Source organism: Xiphophorus hellerii, chromosome 14, assembly GCF_003331165.1.
Source record: "Xiphophorus hellerii strain 12219 chromosome 14, Xiphophorus_hellerii-4.1, whole genome shotgun sequence".
Taxonomy (NCBI): Eukaryota; Metazoa; Chordata; class Actinopteri; order Cyprinodontiformes; family Poeciliidae; genus Xiphophorus; species Xiphophorus hellerii.
In genome coordinates this window covers 26,143,493-26,168,036 of record NC_045685.1, presented here as the reverse complement: position 1 = coordinate 26,168,036, position 24,544 = coordinate 26,143,493, and the positions used below count along the sequence as shown (strand labels likewise).

General features: G+C 35.3%; 4 protein-coding genes across 4 annotated transcripts; 3 read left to right on the top strand and 1 right to left on the bottom strand.

The window, feature by feature from the left end:
- Positions 1–2,631: 2,631 nt before the first annotated feature.
- LOC116732295 (C-type mannose receptor 2-like) lies at positions 2,632–12,824 on the bottom strand. Its single transcript, XM_032582365.1, has 12 exons — positions 12,696–12,824; positions 12,245–12,345; positions 11,970–12,104; positions 11,775–11,886; positions 11,502–11,566; positions 4,139–4,232; positions 3,974–4,015; positions 3,826–3,867; positions 3,707–3,742; positions 3,058–3,161; positions 2,830–2,964; positions 2,632–2,751 (listed from the first exon to the last, which is right to left on the bottom strand). The coding sequence occupies exons 1-12, from the start codon at positions 12,754–12,756 to the stop codon at positions 2,632–2,634; spliced, it is 1,047 nt and encodes a 348-aa protein (XP_032438256.1). The 5' UTR covers positions 12,757–12,824.
- Positions 6,701–9,097, top strand: LOC116732144 (galactose-specific lectin nattectin-like). The gene is made up of 7 exons (XM_032582133.1): positions 6,701–6,850; positions 6,949–7,042; positions 7,286–7,336; positions 8,182–8,291; positions 8,387–8,521; positions 8,607–8,730; positions 8,931–9,097. Exons 2-7 carry the CDS (start codon positions 6,982–6,984, stop codon positions 9,011–9,013), a joined length of 564 nt encoding a protein of 187 aa, XP_032438024.1. The 5' UTR covers positions 6,701–6,850; positions 6,949–6,981; the 3' UTR covers positions 9,014–9,097.
- A 4,940-nt stretch (positions 12,825–17,764) lies between the features above and the next one.
- Positions 17,765–18,574, top strand: LOC116733250 (uncharacterized). The gene is made up of 2 exons (XM_032584032.1): positions 17,765–18,401; positions 18,496–18,574. The coding sequence occupies exons 1-2, from the start codon at positions 17,765–17,767 to the stop codon at positions 18,540–18,542; spliced, it is 684 nt and encodes a 227-aa protein (XP_032439923.1). The 3' UTR covers positions 18,543–18,574.
- A 1,639-nt stretch (positions 18,575–20,213) lies between these two features.
- Positions 20,214–21,915, top strand: LOC116732150 (type-2 ice-structuring protein-like). The gene is made up of 6 exons (XM_032582140.1): positions 20,214–20,318; positions 20,407–20,500; positions 20,851–20,951; positions 21,092–21,226; positions 21,310–21,421; positions 21,630–21,915. Exons 2-6 carry the CDS (start codon positions 20,440–20,442, stop codon positions 21,695–21,697), a joined length of 477 nt encoding a protein of 158 aa, XP_032438031.1. The 5' UTR covers positions 20,214–20,318; positions 20,407–20,439; the 3' UTR covers positions 21,698–21,915.
- Positions 21,916–24,544: the final 2,629 nt, after the last annotated feature.

Genomic DNA, 24,544 nt, shown 5'->3' with positions numbered 1-24,544 from the left:
TGCAACCTTAATGAAATATTTTCCATCTTCTGATTCTTTTGTTTTCAGCTTCGTCACACAAGACAACAGCATGCAACTATGTTGATGGATATAATCATACAGTCATTATAAAAGGCCAAAATAACAGAATATTGAACAAAAACAGAACATAATTTTTTTTTTCATATTTTAAACAGGTGTGAGAATCTCTGATTCATCTGAAATGATAATCAGTGCATCAAATACAAACTTTAGATCTTCTAAGTTTTCATTGCATCCGGAAAGTTTACAACTTAAGTGCTGTATGTCTGAATATTTAAGATAAAACATGAGGAAGAGTTTATAGATTGAAAGTACAGCCATTATCCAAAACTTCATGTCTGACCTTGGGGAAAAGAAAAAGCCTCACATAGGGAAATAAATTACATTTCCTTGATTGATAACAGACTTTATCTGGAAGTTATGGCAAAACAAGAACACTGGTTTACACATTAAACATTTATGTTTATTGAAACTTTTGATCAAACAAACTGACAAATGAGTTTTGTTTTTTTGTCTTTTTGTCTTGACTATCTGTATTTTAGAATATTTTTCTTTTATGAAATGGATTCTTGCTTTGCTTTGTTTTTCCTTTCATGGAAAATAAATTGCTGTAATTACCCTGTGAATAAACGGGGAAGTATAAACCATCCTGCCTTGCCTCAACAAATCATCAACCTGTCGTCATCTCGTTTATTTAAGTGTCTGTAACACATTAAACTCAATAAAGCTACAGCAGGAAACTTTAAAACAATAATTATTATGTTTTTCACAGATGATGTCTCATATTTTACCACCAGGACAGTTTACCAAAAATATAAAAAACATATTTTTACTAAAGCTGCCTACTGCAGCTTTAAGAGTGTATTGAGAGTAATAACTCTGTTGCTATGAGATAACTCTCATTTAATAATTAGGACAGAATTTTATATATAATTCTAATAATTTAGAATAAGCACTCAAGTTTGATAAACACCTGTTTAGGCTTTAGAAACAGTTTGTATACCTATGATCTTTTAAAATCACATCTTCAAAGCTACAGCAGAATGTATAATATAAATAGTATAACATTTTTGCTGAACCACTAGAGGGCGCAATTCACTGGTCAGTAACCTGTTCAAAGCATCAAGTTATTGTTGCCCTTGTTTCTAAAGAATAAAATTAGTTTAGAACAGCAAAACCTGCTTATGCTAAAACTCATAATGTCAAAACCTGTCTGTTTTATTTTGCTGTTCAAGAAAAATGAAAGCAGATAATACATATCCATTAAAAACATCATAAACAGATGTCCCAGTGTGTATTTGACCTAATGACCCCACAACAGAAAATAAAGTGGATATTGTAGAAGTCTTCAATCAGATTTTTTTTAAAATATTGGTCCTTCTTTAAGTTTCTTTGAGTTCAAATTTGCTTATCACCACTTTTCTAGTATTAAAATCTCTTAGCAATCTTCATTTTGTCAGGAAACGCTCCAGCTAAAAATAATCTGCTATGAATACAGGTGAGATTTAAATGTTTGTTCCACAATAACCGTATCAATATCATTACAGGCTGTGAATTTATTCATTTTGTTTAGTTTTTTATACTTCTTTTATTACCTCACTTTCATTCATTCTTCTAGGAAACAATGTATTAATATTATTAAATTATATAACTGTTTTTTTTACTTTGACCATTTACTAAGTTAGCATGGCCATCAATGATGGTAGATAAATGGTTTTCCTCTGTAGGAAGTTGTTTTTCCACCATTTTCACATTGCTCAGTGTAAAGGAGGTTGATTGACAGCGCTAAGACCCGCCTTTTGGCTCTGATTGGTTGTTTTTGGTGCATTTTTGCAGATGGCAATAGTAACACTGGGAGGATGTGGGGGAGTTCAATGTCTTTACAGATAATCAGTCTCATATCAAACTGTCACAATATGCGATCGTTTTAAAAAATATGGAAAAAGTAAAAACTTGCAAACTGCAGGTTTAATAATCAGGAGAGAAACTGGATTTTTAGTTTCAGCTACCAGAGTCTCTAAGCAGCAGCTTAGTTAACTTGCATCTAGATTATTCATTCATTTTTGTTCATGAACAGTGACATACAGTGAGAGTAATACTGTAAAACTGTTTATTAGACACAGTTACATTACAAAACAAAATATTAATATTACATGTACATAACATTACATTCAGTGCTTTATAAAGAAGAACAAAGAGAAAGGATTCCACCTAAATGACTCAAAAATAATCTACTGTTTTTGCACATGCCTACTAACTACTCAAGTTGTGTTATTAAAATAACCAAGATATTTATATACATGATGCTTGACAGGGTCAAACTATCCAACATATTTCCTCTGTTGCTTGTTTTTTGGACTTCTTTGGAGCTGTGGAGCCATCAGCGTTTTTTGACACACACATACGGTCGGCTAGCGGTACACTGCTCATCATTCCAGCACGTGTTCACTGTCAAACGACAAAAAGTGAAATCAGTGACTCAACACAAACAAAACCCTAAAACGTAACTTGAACTAATGCAATTTATTCTGTTCTACAGAAAATAAAAAACTAAAGATTATTTCATGTCATTCAAATTTATCAAAAGTTTTAAATTGATTTGCATTGTTTTCATGTACCTGAATGATTCATAACCACACAACTCTGTTTCCCCCCGGCGTTATTAGGCTGCCCACTACACCAGTTGGTAAATTGAAAAATCCTTCCATCACTCCAGAACCAAATGGAATTCTGTAAACAACAGTTTTATCAATCACTCATTTCTTTGAAAGATCTTTGACAAGCTACAAAAACAGTTTGTAAAAATACCTCTTCTGCGTCAGATGCTCCAATCCACGTTTCTTGATTGCCGCCACCTGATTCTGATATCAGGTTCTGAATCTGATGGTGTTCTAAAAAACTGTGGACTGATGCCAGCTGTGCTCCCAAGGACAAGCAGTCTCTCTGCAGGAGAGGCAAATAAGATATTTATTAGTAAAAGAAAGTGAGATTAGGCTGTTTGCAAAGAGTTGGTAAAATAAAAATTCAGAACATCACCTCAGCTCTAGCCCAAGTTCTGAATGTTCCAAAATACCGGAAGCATCGATTCCCGAGTCCAGACCAACCATCAGGACAAGATATTCTATTCATCATCAGGTCAGCTGGCAAAGAAAACCGTATCAAGGTTTAATTTGCTGGTAAATATAACTTTATCCTTAAACATTCTTTGAGAGATTTGCTACAATGGTATCATTTTTATCAGTGCTATGCAAGGCAATATAAAAACCACAATGCAGCTAAAAACAAAATATTGTTTTAATATATTTTAAGAAATTTTCTAAATGAATAAATGTTGAAATCAGACTGTGAAAAATTCTCAACTGAATTCTTAAATTATGTTTTATGTAAATATAAAACATATTTATATGTTTTTCTTTTGAAAATCATATAAATAATCCAAACAGCACAATATAAACCTTTCACATATGTAATGATGCCTATTTATATATCAGGAAACCAAGTTTTTGACCATTTGAAAATTCATACTTTTAATACATAATTTTATCCATAGAGCATCTGTTTAAAATGATCAAAGTTGTTAATAATTCCACTGAGGCTTCTGACTCTTTCATGTTACGTACTCTGTTTCTCATATTTATGAACATTTTTTTTTTAATTAATTAGACATAACAGGAATCAGACTCACCATCTGGAGCAGTTTCCTCCTCCTGAGGTTCAGGGACTGTATTGGGAGAATTTCTGTTTGTTAAAATATTACCTTGAATTGTTTTGGTTTATTTAGAGCAGATTGTCAGATTGACTGACCTTCTGCTTCTGCCCAGTTTCCATCTTCTGCTTCTGGAACAACTGTGTCATTTGACAAAGCTTTTATTATTACATTTACATGGTAATGATTAAATTATCTGATTTGTAGATGACACAATAGCTGATAACTATGGTGACTAAAACTCACCGTCTGGAACGGGATCAGGTTGCTCTACAGTATCTGGAAAAGCTGTGTGTTTTTAAGATTGGTTACATTTTTATATGTTGCAACACAATGAGTGAACAATAATCACTGTGGTTAAGTATTACAGTTCCAAACTTCCTAATGTTGCTCATGTACAGACACACTTACCAGCAGCTTCATTCAGAGCCAAGAAGGCACCAAAGAATAACAGCACAGTCACAGTCTTCATTTTGGAAAAGATGGAGATTAGTAACAAAATCACCTGTAAACATAAAGAAATGTTGCCTTCAGAAAGCCTTTGAGAACAATGATAAATGAATATATTATTAATTCGATTTCCACCAACCTCTCAGCAGAAATGTTTTCTTTTCTTCGTTTAGCTCCTGATGCCTCGGCTGTACAGAGAATCTGGAAACCTTCTCTCTTATACTGTTGTCTCTACAACCTGAACCAGGAATTTGACACGTGCATTTTAGACGCATGTGTTTGGCATCTTCTTATCTTTTGAGCAATCAGTGATAAAACTAAATTATCAGTGATAAAAGCTACATTTTTACGACATAATATCCAAGACCTGTTAATTGAGCAATATATTCTATTATCTATATTTGTTTTTAACTATGTTTTTCCTCCTTCCTACATAAAACATAATTTAGATTGTGTGAAATAAAAATAATTTAATTGAATCCTCTTCATAAGTCTAACATGTATAAATCTGGGGACAAGGATTTTTTTGCCCTAAATCTTTATAGGTTATTTTCTTAGATTTTTCTGTAATAATTCCAAAATGTGTCTTACATGGGTTGTCTCTACAACCTGAACCAGGAATTTGACACGTGCATTTTAGACGCATGTGTTTGGCATCTTCTTATCTTTTGAGCAATCAGTGATAAAACTAAATTACCAGTGACCTACCCTACCCTAACCCTCTATGTGAGCAGATTTCCTTTATTATTTCCAATAATATTCTGTGATTTTCTTTGTACGGCTGTTTTTTCATCTGCTTTGATGAAAAAACTACTTGATCTAAAAATGTGATCAAGAATTTTGAGGAACTGGATAAAAATACTCCAACATTTGACAAAATGTGTTCTATTCACTGTAGCTTTAAGCTGACTGGATTAGACTGTGATCTTTGTAATTAATAGGTAGATATTTCAAAACTGTTTCTTACTTTTGGTATTCTGTGACACTCCTTTTTTAATGTAAGCATACTAATATCCATTAAAGACTTTTTATGGAATTAAACTGCATCTTTTATCTGTGCTGTCAAACAAAAAACAACTCCATATAACTGTACCATTGAAAACAGTTGTTTCAATATAATTGTGCAAACAGAAAAATTGTACAACTTGGCAGAAAACATTTAGAAAAGCAAATGAGCAAAATATGAAAGGCCGACATCCTGACCTTATACATGAACAACACAAAGTGTCTTTATGGTTTTCTGTTGTGTTTTACCTGATTTATGGTGAGTGAGAATTAAAGCACCGTTATAACAAGAAGTCAAAGGTCTTCCTCACTGGAAATCAGTAAGCTGTGGATTCCAGTAAAGATTACTGGTATCGGTTAAGGAAATGTAGTTTCGAATTATCAGAAACTATCCTTATCTTATCTAAAAAATATATATACATTGTGGTTAGTAACCCTAAAGTGATCATAACTGTAACATGATAAAGATTTGCAACTAAAAGTAAGTAATTAAAGAAAAAGTGTTTCTGAATAGAACAAATTTTCTTCTTTATTATCAACTGAGCACAGATGACATTTAACTGACCGTGTTACTGCGGGTCGCTTAGGACGCAATACAATCATCTGAATCACTTTTCTTTAGAACCAGGGCTGAAATCCTCTGGTTTCCAGGAATATTCAATTACATTTATTCTTATCTGAGTATATTTATAACTATTTACTGTCATGTATAGTGAAATTAAGCTATTTTACTGAAGCTGCATTGAACAGGCGTCCAGTAGAGGCCTGCCGGTTTAAACGTTTAATGAATCAAAAATTACTCTGACCGATTGTGAACAGGCAGCAGCAGCAGCACTCCTGGCCATGGGAGACTGCAGGGACCAAAGGCTGAGGACAGCTAGAGACCAGGAAGTGGCCAAGTGAGTAAAAGATGGACTCAATGAGTCCATAAAAGATTTCTGAAAGAGACGACAAAAATAAGCCTTACAGATACTGAAGCTTTTATTATGAAAGACATGAATTTCTTTTCAAAGTCATAGTTGTGTTAAACGCAACAAAACCTAGAAAATAAGCTGTTTGCTTGTCATTCAGTCCAATGAATAAATGAATGTGAGCCTTTTCAATCTGATGTTTTTATTTAATCAAACATGATTAAATAAAAACATTGTGTTTTTATGACATTTGTGACATTGTGTATTTGTTATCAATGTAACTCCAAATCAGATATTTTATAGGAACCATATATAACAAAATCAACAATATAATACAGATTATTGGATGTTTTCCAAGGTGCAGTACATTTATATTCTTTACAATATGTGTGGTTCTAAGTAGGCCATCAGGTTGTAAGTAATAATGTGTATTTAATTATTCTAGTTAAATAAAGGTTAGATGAATAAAGGTAAGATATTCAGTATAAGGCTCACAATGTATTATTTATCTCAGCATTTTATCAGTATGTATATTTAGGTCATGTAAGATAATCTAACATCCGTTATTTCAGGAGTTCTGGGAACTCACATCAATAGTCACGTTTGGACTTTGGCTAAATGAGAGTCGATAACCTGTTTGTAGGCGGGTGTGTGTGTGTGTGTGTGTGTGTTTTACTTATATGCTCTCTCCTATTTTCTGTTTTCATACCTCCCACTAACAGTAAATGAAAGTTGGTCTCTTCCTCTGCATGCTGAGGTAAGAAAAGAAGCTTTTCCTGATGTAATTCTCCTTCATATGTTTCTTTCTTGCTCTGTAAATAACGTTTGGGTCAATAAACTTTGTCTTTATTTAAGGTGATTATTGTCTCCGTTTGCATAAACACAACAATGAAGATCCTGATTCTGTCATTCGTTCACTGTGCCTTGTTGGCTTCAGGCAAAGCTGTTGGTGAGTGTATGAATTATTATACTCATAAAAACTCAACAAATAATAGTCAGCCTACAATAAATGTTTGTTCAAACCTGGATTTTTATTTTAAATTTATGAAATGATATACTTTTTTGTAGAATATTCACTTAAGTATAATTCCTAATCATCCTTAAATAAAATCATGATGTTAATAAAAAATAATACTCATATCTTGCATTGTGGACAAAGTAAAGTCCAAACTGAATTTGTGTCAAACTGCAGTTCTTCCTAAAGCAGACGCTCTGAAGGGCTTGAAATGGACTAACGCAGCAGGTTAGAGCTTCATGTATCCTTCAGCAATAAGTTTAGTCTTTCTTCTGATCTTTTCCATTGAAATGACAAAGATTATGAGATTTAAAAACATTTTCATCCACAGAACAGAATTCAGCTCCAAGAGGTAACGTTGTGCTTCCTTGTATTGGTTTCAATGATTTATCTTAAAACAAGTAATAAATGCCAAAAGTGCATAAGAAATTATGATAAATATTGTTCTTTTCAAAGCAATTTTAAAGCTTATGTGCAGTATTTTCCTTAATATAATTCACTTATTAGGTTTTCAATACTTGTTTTATTATTATAAAGGCTTTGGAAACACTGTGTAACTTCATGTTACAAGAAACAAATATACTTTTAACAAGTGATTTACTGGAAAACACACATGTAGAGATGGATGTTATTTATTTCCTCTCCGATTCTTCTGTTTTTCTCCAGTAGAAAGAAAAGTTGGTCCCTGATTATTGAGCACTTGGTCATTATGTTAAAAAAATACACTGCATATTTATGTTTTAACAATTGTTCTCATCAGACCAAAAAATATTCTGATAAATAAATAAAACACAACTGGATGTGAAACATTTCACTTTATGAAACAAACAGCTATGCATCTAATCAATGCTCAGCAGACTGTTTATATTGTTTTCAAATTAGATTAAAAACAAATTGAAGCTCAGACATGGTAGACAGGAAGTGAATGAGGAAGACTGAACATTACGGGACAAAATTCAAGTTCTGTGTGATCATATTTATTCTTTATGTTTGCCACGTTTGTTTGAAATTCACATGATGAATGTGAATTCATCTGACTGTGTTTATGTGTGATGATGTTTGTTTTTGAACAGCAATAAACAACCCAGTCAATAGTTCAAGTCCTTGCTCTTCCGGCTGGTCTGAGTTTAACGGACGCTGCTTCCGCTTCTTTCCTGTACCGATGAGTTGGGCTTCAGCTCAGGTATTTGTGCTTTACTTTTACATTTTCTTGCACAATTTATCGTTATTCTAGTGCTCTGAAACACATTCTCTCTCTGTCTTTTCTCCACACTGCAGAGAAACTGTGTGTCCTTGCAGGCCAGTCTTGCATCCATCCATAATATTGATGAGTATCATGAGATTCAAAGGTTGATAAAAGCTTCAACTAATGAGCTTGTAAGAACCTGGATTGGAGGCTCTGATGCACAAGAGGTAACTTTAGCACTAGGAATTACTTGTTTGGTTTTTTGAGTGAATTGCTGAATTATATTAGTTTTTTATTAACATTTCTTCCCAGGAAGGCACCTGGTTGTGGAGTGATGGAAGTCCATTTCACTACACAAACTGGTGTGCTGGAGAGCCCAATAATGGTGCTACCGATCCCAGAGGCGTTCAGCAATGTTTACAAATGAATGATAAACGTAAGAGATATTTAACACATCCTTCTCAAAAGAGAACCAAAAAGTTGTTATTGACTGAGAAAATATGCTTCACTATGCAAATACACATTTCATTAGTGCAGGAGCTTTATTTGATCAGTATGGTCAAATTATTAATAACACTTCGGTTTATGTAATATGTTGATTAATTTTTAATTTATTTGTTTGTTTGTTTTTTACAGCTGAAAAATGCTGGGATGACTTGTGGTGTAACTTTGCTCTACCATTTGTCTGCGCCAAGAAAATCTGCCCCTGTGCTCAATGAAAGGCCTGATAAAAACCAAACTGCAAAAGTAGCAGAAGTTACAAATTAGCCACAGGAAATATTCTACTGTTTTGTCTAGAAGACTCTTTACTAAATTTATGCAAACTACTAAACCCAGGGTTAGTGGAATTTTAGAAAGTAGCTTCTCTCTAACACCTGAATGTAATGACTGTCAACTCAAACTGTGATTAGATTCCTGTGCAATCCCATTGTATTCTTCCCTTCAGCTAAAGGTTTGCTGTTTGTCTATATTCTAACTGAAGAGCTGCATTGCGGCTGAATAATATAATAATTCAGGTGAGAGACTGTGATGTGAATCCTCTCAGTGGTAACCCTGGAATGAATAATAGTAACTTTGTCTTCTAGTTAAGACGGTACAAACTGGACAAACTGAGTGGTTGTTTTTCTGTCTACTTCCTCTCCTCATTCCTGAAAGAAATAAAGTGATAAAAGTGTCCAAAATAAAATGTTTATATTGTGTTCACTAAATTCCTTGATGCTAAAAACACAAACAGTATAGGATATGTCTTTACCTTTATCTATACATTGTTTCATCAGACTGCTAGACAACCAGAAGGCTCTTTTTGATATTTTAAAGCTTAATAAAATGTACTGTATTTTTTATGTGATGAGATGTTAGTGCTGAATTCTAAGGAGAAAATTCATAACTAGGTCAAACTTAGCACTTTGTGTCAGTTTAAGTGTTTTAGTCCAACAGAAAACCTCTGAACATAAAAAGCCCCAGGAAGTGTTTGCTAAAAACACGTCTTCCTACTACGTAAGACTAACTTTGATTTTTTCAAGTAAAAATACAAAGAACTTCTAAAAACATGATTTTTTAAGTGTCACTCCAATTTCTTTTCCATATACAGATATTTTTTGAGACTGTGTCCCTCAAACTAGAACTGTAAGAGTTTACGATCCTGGAAAACAGGACATGATTGCTTCAGGGCACCAGGGAACAAACTGGAGTGGCACCACACTACAAAATGTGACCAAAGCTCAACAACAACCAGATTCAAGTCATAAAACACACATAATAGCAACTCTACAACATAATCTTTGATTTTACTGGATCATTATCTAGTTTTTAAACATCCAAACTCTTCAAGGCGCTGTCGGATCTTGGGCAACAAGATGCATTTAGTTCAGTGTCTATGTTGCAGATGATATTCAGAAGAGATGCTTTTTTGTATTGATTGATTTAGTGCGTCTGCACATAGTATAGCCATATATATATATATTGAATTGTAATTTGTCAAAATGATGGATAAGCTTCAGATTTTTCCGTCAATTAAAAAAATGACCGGTCAAATGAGGAAAATGTTCCATTAATGCCACACCTGGTACATAAGTGTTTTGTAAAATATTTTAAAATAGTTTTTATACTCAGAACACACAAATACACTGTAACAAATATGTTTTATTTTTTCTACAAAAACAATGTACACACTGTACCTCCCAACCAACACAACGATGCACATACAGTGCTCTAAATACAAGACAGAAGAATTTATTGTACAGCTAAAGCAAAAAAACTATTCTGGATCCTCTGTTTCAGACTGGCCACATCCCGAATCCCAGTTTATTGTTCCTATAACTGCTACCTTCAAAATTCTTATCCAATGCACTAAAGAACAGAATCTATAATCTGAATAGCATAAATATATTTGCTGCACCAGTAGAGGGCGCATCTGTTTGAGTAGTTCAACGGTCAGCGCTCTCTTCAAAGCAGCAAGTTATTTTTGCCCTTTTTCAAATAAAATTTGTCTATAACAGCCAAACCAATTTTACCCATCCTTAACGTTACCTTTTTCTTTTCTTGTAAAAACTATAGGAGTAAAACTAAAGAATTCAAACAGAGTTTCTTGGTTTAGTCCACCCCAGCTACAGAACCGGTCCATGTTTTGTGTAAAGGTTTAAACTCAACTTTCAATTCGTACCAGATTGATAGTATTAGCCTCACAATGCCACTTTTCATGAGTCTTTTTTTTACAAACACACATTTAAATTCAAAACCTAAAATTTGCAAGATTTATTTGATTGAAAGTGTAGAAGTTAGTAGAAAAGACTAAATGTGCCTCAAACCTTTTACAGTGTTTGCTTATTGTGTTATGGTTCCATAATGTAAAGCACTTTGATCAGAATTGTTGCTAAAAGGTACAATACAAATAAAGTTAACTTGGCAAAGCTGCAGCTGAGAACCAAGACTGCTTAAACTAATAAAACATTTTACACACCAAACAAAAACACATCCAGACCAGGATATATTTAATGCCTGCTGTTTAATTTTGCAAAGAACAAAAATGAAAATTTAATCAAGAAAGTACATAAAGCTGTTACTTTACTATACATTTGGTCTGATCTAATGAAAAGCAAGACAGAGTTCCTCTGTTGATGTGCTGCGCCGCCACATCTTTCAAGCAGCATAGATAGAAAATAAAAAGATGTAGAAGCTTCTTCATGTCATCAGCTCAGCCCAGTTTCAGTTTTTAGAAACGCAGACAGACGGTTTATGGAACGAACATCCGTAATCGTCCCAGCACTTTTCTCCTGGAAGTGAGAAAGACAGAAAAGCGTTTTATACCAAAAAAGCTTGAAGCTTTTCAAAGGTCACAGCAGTATTCAGATTGGAATTATTCAGGAAAACTTTGCACCAATAAAGATAAAACATATCTTTACTTATTTTATGTTTTTGCATTTTGATCTGACATCTATCAGAAGTGACTTAATCATTGCTTAAAAGGAAGAACAGTTTTACCTGAGTGATTCATTTGCATGCAGTGCTGGCGCCTACCAGCATTGTTGGGTTCTCCAGGACACCAGTTTGTAAATGTCATCAGGGTCCCATCGGTCCAAGACCAATTACCTTCCTGCAAGACGCATCATGAGATAAACTCCTAGAATCTGTGTTGAGTAGGTTTTGATGAATAGAGTAATATTGGGTAATGCTAACCTCAGCAGCATCAGAGCCGCCGATCCATGTTTCCTTCAACTCATGTGTGACACGCCTAATGAGCGACTGGATGTCATAGTAGTCTTCAGAACTGTGCACAGATGCAAGGTTTCCTCCCATGGAAATGCAATTTCTCTGCCAATCAATCAGAAAAAAGAAAGAAAAGTTGACGGAAAAAACAATTGTGAATGAAATAATCTACTTTTTATTTAGAAGGACGCAAAATGTGAAGGCAGTTTTCATGTTCATAAAGATGAATCATTGTCCAGTTATACCTCAGCTTTAGCCCAAGTCATACGGCTTGGAACATATTTGAAACAGCGTCCATTTATTAGATTCCAGCCATTACGGCATCCAGTTTTCAATCCATTGATCTCTGTGGGAAAAAATATAACAAACATTATCTATTACACCATTTCACCTAACAGTGAATATAGCCCCGAAAAATATCAAACTGATATTCACTACTATAGCGTAAAAGTTGTTACTATAGATTTTTGAGATATAAGAAGGCTTTTTTGGTCAGCTAAGGTTCGACTAGGTGTAACTAAATCATTAATGGAAAGTGCACCAACAATATAGAAAAAGGAACTCTCTGAGTCTCAGGAAAAATAAATGATAGAGATTTTTAATGTTAAAAATGACATTCATTTTCTTAAGTCAAATCATTTTAAATGCACAACTCAAAGGATTCTTGCTTCTCACACTTCCTGATAAAATACTCACCGTTAATGCTGCTCAGAAGCATCAAACCACAGAGAACCAAAGGCAGAGTCAGGATCCTCATGACTGCAGGTTTCTGATAGATAAATATCAGCTTCTTACTTTCAGCTCTGAGTCAGGAAGATTCAGGTCAGATACAGGAACGGTAAATCAGCATTTATAGACACATTTATCTTAACATCACATCTAAAAGGAGGAAACCGAAACATTAAAGGGGCGGCCATATGCAGACTGTGTACTGTGAGCTAATAATGCAGCAACTCAACAATCACTATTGGAACATGAACATTGTTTCTTCCTCAGAGAGCAAATTTATAACTTAAATTAGTTCTAACTTAATGAGGAAAACATTCCTGTTTTTTAACTTGAAAAAGTCTGTTATTATTATTCATGCACATGTACACAGTTGTTGGTAACCTCAATTTATGAAACACTGAAAGAGTAAAAATCCCACAACAGTCATGGATATAAGCCAACTAAAGTTATGGTAGATAAAAAAAGTACTAAAAATGAACCAACGACAATCAGGCATTGCCTCTGAAATGCAGTTCAACAGAATGATTAAAAAAATCTATGAAACAAACGATGGTAGTGTAACTTAATACAAATCAAATTATTTCTGTAACGGTCCACAGGTAGTCGGGCCAAACTGCTGTCAGGTTTGAAGTTTGTTTTCTCCAGGTGACATGTTTCTGTTCGTCCACAGATGTTACAGAATAATTCAATATTTTGCCTTTAGCCAATGTTGGGTGTTTTTAGCTGCATGTTTTAGGTCGTTATCCTGTTGGAAGGCCTATGATTGCGACGGAGGACAAGCGTTCTGACACCAGGCAGAACATTTCTCTCCAAAATGCCTTTTATAGTCTTAAGATTTGATTGTGTCCAGAACAGATTAAAGATGCAGCAAAGCAGCCCAGAACATAGCCAAGACTCCTCCATGTTTCTCAATGGGAAAGAGTTTTTTCCTGGTCTGTTTCATTTTGAAGATGGGATCATAAAGTTTTGTTTCATCTGACCAAAGGACATTCTCCCAGAAGTTTTGTGGCTTGTCAATATGCATTGTGGAAAATTCCAGTCCTGCTTCCTTTATGTTTTGCATTCCTACTTGGTTATCTGCCATGAAGTCCACTTTGGCTCAAACAACGACAGATGGTGCGACCGGGAGCTGATGTACATTGACCTTGAAGTTCAAATTTAATTTCTTTGGCATTTTTTCTGGGCTCTTTAGTTACCATTCACATAATCCCTTTGAATTTTCCATCATCATTCCTCTTAGATTCATTTTCTTATTTCCCTGTTTGCTCTCCCTCTCTCTGCTCTTTGGCTAATGAGTATTTGACTTGAGTGCACATCCTTAAATGGAAATGTTTTATTTGACCCAAAGGAGGAGATAATGAACAATACAGAAAAGTTTCGCATGCATTGTGCAATAATGCTAAAATATTTAATAAGCAAAAGAGTTAACCAATACTCTAGCGGGTGTGAAACGTACTTCTCTTTTGTGAGATCCTCTTTTTGTTTTGTGAAATGCTTTTTCCAGGCATGGACTTGAGCTTTGTCCAGAACACGACCACTAACCCCATGTGAGCAAAGGCCACAGCACTGTTGTCCCAATGTCTACGGATCTTACAGCAAAACACATTTTGATAGTTGTTAGGAAAAAAGCATGCTGCTAGTGCTAATCTTGAACTGAAATGCTACTTGTATTTTGATCCTCTTACATAATTTAATATATATGTAGTTTCATCTTAGGGGGCAAACAAAGCAGCTGAGACTTTCTTTATAACTAGAGGAACCTGCATGCCCCCTGTCATATTATCTGCTGCTGTTTTCTACAGGAACTTGTAAAAGTGTTCATGCCCCTTAAACTTATTCATATTTTTTCATGTGACAAAACAAAGACTTTTTTGTTCTCCACATTTATGCACATATTTCTTAATTTACATTTTATGAAGCTGCACATTTTTTATCTGTATTGTGTTATCTGCTCTTAACAACATAAAAATTTCTGCTGCATTGTTTCTATTATTTTTATTTTTTACTTTTATGTGAATATGTATGCTTCCACTTATCTTTCTTTTGCTCCTGTGCCACCTGAATTTCAAAGTAGTGAGAAAAATAAGGTTATCGCAATTCTTTTCTTTTTTAAAATCTTACATATATTAGCAATAATACTATCATTATATTATGGTTGCTGCTTATAAAGTTATGTTCACAACATCATCATTCTATATTTTGCATCAACATTTGTTCCAATCATAAAATGCTTGTGTTCAACAGAAGTGTCTAGCATTATTAGGTCTTTTGTAAATTTGGCTAAAAGAGTTTTTTCTCATTTTATCAGTCAGTTTGCATGTAATTCCTTAAACAGAATTATTTTTACTTGACTCACAGGAGGAAGTAATGAACAAGACAGAAATGTTGCACATACATACATTGCACAATAGCTTTGGTACCATGCAGTAGTTAATAAACTAACACGCATGCACACGCTCCTCTTTTGTTTGGTCCTGTGTCTGTTTTGTGAAATGCTTTTACCCAGATGTGGACTTGGACACCATGGATGCCAAAGGCCACAACACTGTTGACCTGATATCTGTGTATCTTGCAAAAAAACAACATTTTAGTAGTTGTTGTTCTTGTCTTCTTTAAAGTATCAGAACTAGGGCTCACTAAGCCTCATTCATCTCAGTTTGCCTTAGTCATGTTTGGTTTCATAGCAATGAACCCACATTTATGGTCATTGTGACTCAATGTTTTACATAAAGGCCTTCTCTGCTGATCTAAACTACCAGAGCCTCTGACATATTTCTACAGTCTAAATTGGTGATTAATTAAATAACTAAATTTAATTAATGTACTTCCAATAATGCCTTTTTCTTGGCTCAGCTTCTTCTCGTACATCTGTGTGGATTATTAATGTTTCATCCCATCAGATTTCAGTCTCTATGTGCTTTAGGGCCCAAATATGTGGCATTAATGTAGAGTCACATATTTTGCCACATGATGGGTTCAGGTTAGGATTAGGGGCGAAATCCATCATGTCTGCAGAGATGATAGCATTTCCCAGAAGATCCTATGATTGCAGAGGTCCTAGAAGATGTTTGACCTCTGCTAAGTCAAACCTCATTAACCTAGAAGAGGTTTGACCTCTGCTAAGTCAAACCTCATTAACCTAGAAGAGGTTTGACCTCTGCTAAGTCAAACCTCATTGACCTAGAAGAGGTTTGACCTCTGCTAAGTCAAACCTCATTGACCTAGAAGAGGTTTGACCTCTGCTAAGTCAAACCTCATTGACCTAGAAGAGGTTTGACCTCTGCTAAGTCAAACCTCATTGACTTAGCAGAGCATGCTTTTTTAATCATTTATTAATCAATAAGCAGTCTGCTGTATCTCTTATCTCCATGTCCAAGTGTCAGTAATTGTTCACTTATAGTGACCTTCATTACAAATTTAAATCATTTTTACAATGCATCTCACTGTAGTGAGATTATAATCTAATAAATTATGCACATTGGCATTGAAAAACAAAAATGAGATATTCTGAAAAATGATTTTAATCATCTTCAAAGCCATTTTGACATACAGACAAAATGAAGGTGACTATAAGTGAACAATTACTGACACTTGGACATGGAGATAAGAGATACAGCAGACTGCTTATTGATTAATAAATGATTAAAAAAGCATGCTCTGCTAAGTCAATGAGGTTTGACTTAGCAGAGGTCAAACCTCTTCTATGTCAATGAGGTTTGACTTAGCAGAGGTCAAACCTCTTCTACGACCTCTGCAATCATAGGATCTTCTGGGAAATGCTATCCTCTCTGCAGACATGATGGATTTCGCCCCTAATCCTAACCTGAACCCATCATGTGGCAAAATATGTGACTCTACATTAATGCCACATATTTGGGCCCTAAAGCACATAGAGACTGAAATCTGATGGGATGAAACATTATAATCAACACAGATGTACGGGAAGAAGCTGAGCCAAGAAAAAGGCATTATTGGAAGTACATTAATTAAATTTAGTTATTTAATTAATCACCAATTTAAACTGTAGAAATATGTCAGAGGCTCTGGTAGTTTAGATCAGCAGAGAAGGCCTTTATGTAAAACATTGAGTCACAATGACCATAAATGTGGGTTCATTGCTATGAAACCAAACATGACTAAGGCAAACTGAGATGAATGAGGCTTAGTGAGCCCTAGTTCTGATACTTTAAAGAAGACAAGAACAACAACTACTAAAATATTGTTTTTCTGCAAGATACACAGATATCAGGTCAACAGTGTTGTGGCCTTTGGCATCCATGGTGTCCAAGTCCACATCTGGGTAAAAGCATTTCACAAAACAGACACAGGACCAAACAAAAGAGGAGCGTGTGCATGCGTGTTAGTTTATTAACTACTGCATGGTACCAAAGTTATTGTGCAATGTATGTATGTGCAACATTTCTGTCTTGTTCATTACTTCCTCCTGTGAGTCAAGTAAAAATAATTCTGTTTAAGGAATTACATGCAAACTGACTGATAAAATGAGAAAAAACTCTTTTAGCCAAATTTACAAAAGACCTAATAATGCTAGACACTTCTGTTGAACACAAGCATTTTATGATTGGAACAAATGTTGATGCAAAATATAGAATGATGATGTTGTGAACATAACTTTATAAGCAGCAACCATAATATAATGATAGTATTATTGCTGATATATGTAAGATTTTAAAAAAGAAAAGAATGGAGATAATCTTACTTTTCTCACTACTTTGAAATTCAGGTGGCACAGGAGCAAAAGAAAGATAAGTGGAAGCATACACATTCACATAAAAATAAAAAATAAAAATAATAGAAACAGTGCAGCAGAAATTTTTATGTTGTTAAGAGCAGATAACACAATACAGATAAAAAATGTGCAGCTTCATAAAATGTAAATTAAGAAATATGTGCATAAATGTGGAGAACAAAAAAGTCTTTGTTTTGTCACATGAAAAAATATGAATAAGTTTAAGGGGCATGAACACTTTTACAAGTTCCTGTAGAAAACAGTAGCAGATAATATTACAGGGGGCATGCAGGTGTCGGATTCTGGGGGTCTTGGTTCTTTTTTCCTTTTTGTTTTTCTTTTCCCCTCTTCCTGGTGTGAGTCTGTAGCATCACTGGGGCCCACTAGATGGAGCCAGAGGCTGTCTACCTGGGAGGCGCGCCCATGGCTTTTACGCACCTGGCGGTCATCATCTCATCATCCTCTGGAGGTTAAAGAAGCTCACTGCCAGCACTTCGATGCCGGAGTGTTTTACCTGCTTGGTACACTGAGCCCCTCGAAGCTAGTTCTGAGATTTTTTCCTCTAAGTAACTCTTCGTTATCCTCTGTGCTCTTCAGGAATCGCTTACTCCTCGAGACGATTTGGATTCTCCAGAGTGACTTCCATCCTGGCTTTTTGGTTAAAGCCCTCCTTGTGACGCCGTGGACGGTACCCACTGGTTGCCCGAGTCCCGTTTTCACCTCTCCCGTCAGATCTCAAGATTCTCAGTTGTCATCGGCTGGCAGTCGGACCTCACCTCCACCTCCGTCAAATCATCGCTTACCTGCCCGCCCTCCACCGCAGCCTTCTTGCCTAGGATCCCGCTCGTTTATGGAAGCCGGATCCGTTGACTTCAGCCTGGAACCCACAGACTACCTCCCTGATTGTGATCATTCTTTCCCAAGTAAGAACCGATCTATTCCTATCGTAACTCCCGTTTCCCATTTGACCCGAACTCACCATCTCCTCCTGTTCCGCAGTTTTCCGCTGTCTTCCAGACTCCACCCCAGGATCCTCACCATATCACATTACTTTGCTTCAATAAAAAAAATCTTTAACTGATTTCTGTTCCCTGTGGTGTTCTGCATGTGGGCAAAAGCTTTAATGCCAACATGACAGCAGGTTCCTCTAGTTATAAAGAAAGTCTCAGCTGCTTTGTTTGCCCCCTCAGATGAAACTACATATATATTAAATTATGTAAGAGGATCAAAACACAAGTAGCATTTCAGTTCAAGATTAGCACTAGCAGCATGCTTTTTTCCTAACAAATATCAAAATGTGTTTTGCTGTAAGATCCGTAGACATTGGGACAACGGTCCTGTGGCCTTTTGTTCACATGGGGTTAGTGGTCGTGTTCTGGACAAAGCTCAAGTCCATGCCTGGAAAAAGCATTTCACAAAACAAAAAGAGGATCTCACAAAAGAGAAGTACGTTTCACACCCGCTAGAGTATTGGTTAACTCTTTTGCTTATTAAATGTTTTAGCACTTTTGCAAAATGCATGCAAAACTTTTCTGTATTGTTCATTATCTCCTCCTTTGGGTCAAATAAAACATTTCCATTTAAGGATGTGCACTCAAGTCAAATACTCATTAGCCAAAGAGCAGAGAGAGGGAGAGCAAACAGGGAAATAAGAAAATGAATCTAAGAGGAATGATGATGGAAAATTCAAAGGGATTATGTGAATGGTAACTAAAGAGCCCAGAAAAAATGCCAAAGAAATTAAATTTGAACTTCAAGGTCAATGTACATCAGCTCCCGGTCGCACCATCTGTCGTTGTTTGAGCCAAAGTGGACTTCATGGCAGATAACCAAGTAGGAATGCAAAACATAAAGGAAGCAGGACTGGAATTTTCCACAATGCATATTGACAAGCCACAAAACTTCTGGGAGAATGTCCTTTGGTCAGATGAAACAAAACTTTATGATCCCATCTTCAAAATGAAACAGACCAGGAAAAAAACTCTTTCCAATTGAGAAACATGGAGGAGTCTTGGCTATGTTCTGGGCTGCTTTGCTGCATCTTTAATCTGTTCTGGACACAATCAAATCTTAAAACTATAAAAGGCATTTTGGAGAGAAATGTTCTGCCTGGTGTCAGAACGCTTGTCCTCCGTCGCAATCATAGGCCTTCCAACAGGATAACGACCTAAAACATGCAGCTAAAAACACCCAACATTGGCTAAAGGCAAAATATTGAATTATTCTGTAACATCTGTGGATGAACCGAAACATGTCACCTGGAGAAAAAAAACTTCAAACCTGACAGCAGTTTGGCCCGACTACCTGTGGACCGTTACAGAAATAATTTGATTTGTATTAAGTTACACTACCATCGTTTGTTTCATAGATTTTTTTAATCATTCTGTTGAACTGCATTTCAGAGGCAATGCCTGATTGTCGTTGGTTCATTTTTAGTACTTTTTTTATCTACCATAACTTTAGTTGGCTTATATCCATGACTGTTGTGGGATTTTTACTCTTTCAGTGTTTCATAAATTGAGGTTACCAACAACTGTGTACATGTGCATGAATAATAATAACAGACTTTTTCAAGTTAAAAAACAGGAATGTTTTCCTCACTAAGTTAGAACTAATTTAAGTTATAAATTTGCTCTCTGAGGAAGAAACAAAATACTTCATGTTCCAATAGTGATTGTTGAGTTGCTGCATTATTAGCTCACAGTACACAGTCTGCATATGGCCGCCCCTTTAATGTTTCGGTTTCCTCCTTTTAGATGTGATGTTAAGATAAACGTGTCTATAAAAGCTGATTTACCGTTCCTGTATCTGACCTGAAACTTCCTGACTCAGAGCTGAAAGTAAGAGGCTGATTCTTTTCTACAAGCCCTTTTTGCTTAACCTTCTGGTTCTTGGTTGTACTTTGATTTTGTATGTTTATTTTTACAGAAGGTGATAATTATCTATCAGAATCTTGCAGTCATGAGGATCCTGACTCTGCCGTTGGTTCTCTGCGGTTTGATGCTTCTGAGCAGCATTAACGGTTTGTATTTTATCAGGAAGTGTGAGAAGCAAGAATCCTTTGAGTTGTGCAATTAAAATGATTTGACTTAAGAAAATGAATGTCATTTTTAACATTAAAAATCTCTGTCATTTATTTTTCCTGAGACTCAGAGAGTTCCTTTTTCTATATTGTTGGTGCACTTTCCATTAATGATTTAGTTACACCTAGTCGAACCTTAGCTGACCAAAAAAGCCTTTTTATATCTCAAAAATCTACAGTTACAACGTTTACGCTATAGTAGTGAATATCAGTTTGATATTTTTCGGGGCTATATTCACTATTAGGTGAAATGGTGTAATAGATAATGTTTGTTATATTTTTTCCCACAGAGATCAATGGATTGAAAACTGGATGCCGTAATGGCTGGAATCTAATAAATGGACGCTGTTTCAAATATGTTCCAAGCCGTATGACTTGGGCTAAAGCTGAGGTATAACTGGACAATGATTCATCTTTATGAACATGAAAACTGCCTTCACATTTTGCGTCCTTCTAAATAAAAAGTAGCTTTTTTCATTCACAATTGTTTTTCCAGTCAACTTTTTTTTCTTTTTTCTGATTGATTGGCAGAGAAATTGCATTTCCATGGGAGGAAACCTTGCATCTGTGCACAGTTCTGAAGACTACTATGACATCCAGTCGCTCATTAGGCGTGTCACACATGAGTTGAAGGAAACATGGATCGGCGGCTCTGATGCAGCTGAGGTTAGCATTACCCAATATTACTCTATTCATCAAAACCTACTCAACACAGATTCTAGGAGTTTATCTCATGATGCGTCTTGCAGGAAGGTAATTGGTCTTGGACCGATGGGACGCTGATGACATTTACAAACTGGTGTCCTGGAGAACCCAACAATGCTGGTTGGCGCCAGCATTGCATGCAAATGAATTACTCAGGTAAAACTGTTCTTTCTTTTAAGCAATGATTAAGTCAGTCCTGATAGATGTCAGATCAAAATGCAAAAACATAAAATAAGTAAAGATATGTTTTATCTTTATTGGTGCAAAGTTTTCCTGAATAATTCCAATCTGAATACTGCTGTGACCTTTGAAAAGCTTCAAGCTCTTTTGGTATAAAACGCTTTTCTGTCTTTCTCACTTCCAGGAGAAAAGTGCTGGGATGATCATAGATGTGCGGTCAAGCAACCGTCTGTCTGCGTTTCTAAAAACTGAAACTGGGCTGAGCTGATGACATGAAGAAGCTTCTACATCTTTTTATTTTCTATCTATGCTGCTTGAAAGATGTAGCGGCGCAGCACATCGACAGAGGAACTCTGTCTTGCTTTTCATTAGATCAGACCAAATGTACTGTAAAGTAACAGCTTTATGTACTTTCTTGATTAAATTTTCATTCTTGTTCTTTGCCAAATTAAACAGCAGGCATTAAAATATGCTGGTCTGGATGTGTTTTTGTTTGGTGTGTAAAATGTTTTATTAGTTTAAGCAGTCTGGGTTCTCAGCTGCAGCTTTACCAAGTTAACTTTATTTGTATTGTACCTTGTATCAATCTGGTACAATTTGAAGGTTGAGTTTAAACCTTTACACAAAACATGGGCCAGTTCTGTAGCTGGGGGTGGACTAAACCAATAAACTCTGTTTGAATTCTTTAGTTTTACTCCTATAATTTTTACAAGAAAAGAAAGAGTTAAGGATGGGTAAAATTGGTTTGGCTGTTATAGACAAATTTTATTTGAAAAAGGGCAAAAATAACTTCTTTGTTTTTTTACTTGAAGAAATCAAAGTTAATCTTATGTAGTAGGAATACGTGTTTTTAGCAAACACTTTCAGGGGCTTTTTATGTTCAGAGGTTTTCTGCTGGACTAAAACACTTAAACTGTCATGTTTGGTTCAATTTGTTTTGCCCACATGCAGCACACTACACAGGGGAGACGAAATCAGTAAAGGCAGTAATGGATCAATCTTACTTGTGGAGAAGTAAGCTCTCTGCTGAGCTTCTCTGCAGTAAAGCTCAGCAGAGAGCGCTCCATACTATAGGTGACCTACTCAGGTGAAGGGTCATCTTAGGAAATGTATAGTTCCTAAGAGCTATAAAGTTCTACTACTCCATAACACACTGCAACCGTGTTTTTTGTTTTCTTAACATGCTGCTATTTCCTTCATTGTGTTAAACATTTTGTGTTCCAAAGTCACTCAAGGTACAAAAAAACACAAAATCCAACTTGTTTCAATGCTTCAGAAACTTTATTTTGCAATAAAAAAGAGAAGAAGGTTAAGCTGAGATAAAAGCATTCTTTCCACAACACATTCGGTTTCCTCTCTGGTCCATGACCAAAGAGAAAATCCACCTCCTGAATCTTGTCTCATCGCTCATTTTGTAGTGTTACAGCAGAGGAAGAGAAGTGAAGAAAAGTCAGATTGGTTAGACGTCTTTGTTGGATGTTCCTTCATTTCTGAGTTTAATTCTCAGACGAATCAGTTACGGTTGTTGCATGCACAATAGCAATCTGCAAGCACAAAGTGGTACAATGATTTTCAAAATAAAGGCTTTCCTCTGTGTATGATTTAAGTTACTGATATTTTTTCAAAGAGATTTCAGCAATAGTTTACTAGATTTAGGATTATTCTTGCCACGCAGTTCTAAGTTTGAATGCTGAAAGATTTTGGGGGCCTTGTATTGCTTTTCTTGTCCTGCTTTTGCTGAACTGGGAACCTAGACTCCCTTTCTTTGAAGTGGACGCCATTTCCAATTCCATCTACGAGGTGAAAAAAATGCTCTCTTGACCACATGGCTTGGTTCTGGAGGAAATACAGGCAAGAATCTGTTAGTCATCTATTAAAACCTGAAACTCACTTTACAAGAAAACTTTCATGTTTGTTTCTTTTACAATAAAAAATTATTCAGGTAAATAAAGACCTACCCAATGTGTCAGCATCACTTTCAGGTTCTTCTTCTTTTGCTTCTTCTAAAAGAATTGCAAATTTTGAGGTAGTTCATATTTTTAGCTTAATTAGTTTGAAAAGATGCTATATCAATAATCAGAGTTAATTTTATTTCAACAAACCCTCTGGAGCTGCTTTGGCTCCCTCAGATTCTTCTTCTACAGCTAGAAAAAAAATAAATATTAATTCATGATTAAATATATGTTTTAAGATAATAACAGAAAAACTAAATTCCTTGTTCTATTTGTCATGTTTCCTACTTCCTGTTCAACAATAAATCATAACTCATGATTAAATATATGATTTGGGACAAACTCAATCATGTTTCCTACTTCCTGTTCGGCTCTCCTTCTGGAGTAGCCTGCTCAGCCTGAGGTACTAGAGAAGATTCACGTAGTTAAAAGAAAGTCAGAAGGTCTCAGTCGTAAATTAATCCTTGCTAAACAAAGTGTGTTGTGCTGTGTAAACAATGGCTGCTGGCGAGTGAAGTAGGTGAAGTAGCATTGCAGCTGGTATTTGAGCTTTCTAAGCTTAAGCACTGAATATATTTTATTCTGCGAATTATTTGAAATCATATGCCAAAGAAAAATTTTGATTTTTCTTTATAATTTAGGATAAACCTCACCTTGGGTCGCAGTTTCCTGCTGGGAATCTGTGGAGGTTAAAAACAGTTAGTGTTTTTTTTACACTTCATTCACTCAGCTCTTCTATTTGATTTTTTGTTGAAGGATTTTTAAATGAGGGCTGTTTAAGTCTGATTCCCAGTATTGCATTGGGTTCATGGAGGCATGTTTAATTAATCAGACCTGACTACATAAAACATCCAAACGCTGCGGTTGCCATGCCGACAGTGGTTATAAAACCACTAGCCAACAATAAAAATGTACCAAAGATATTCTATGTTGAGCTTTTTAGAACAGAAATGAGCTCAAAAGATAAAATAAACACAACATATAAACTGATATTATTTTTGTGACATAAAGTTACTGGTATAAACATTATTAGTTCAAAAAACTTAATGTGTGGCTTAAAAACTTGCAACTATAAGACTGACTTTTATCAAGACCTCTAATGCTAATGCTAAAGCTAATAATGCTGTTTATAGGTCTAACATTTTAC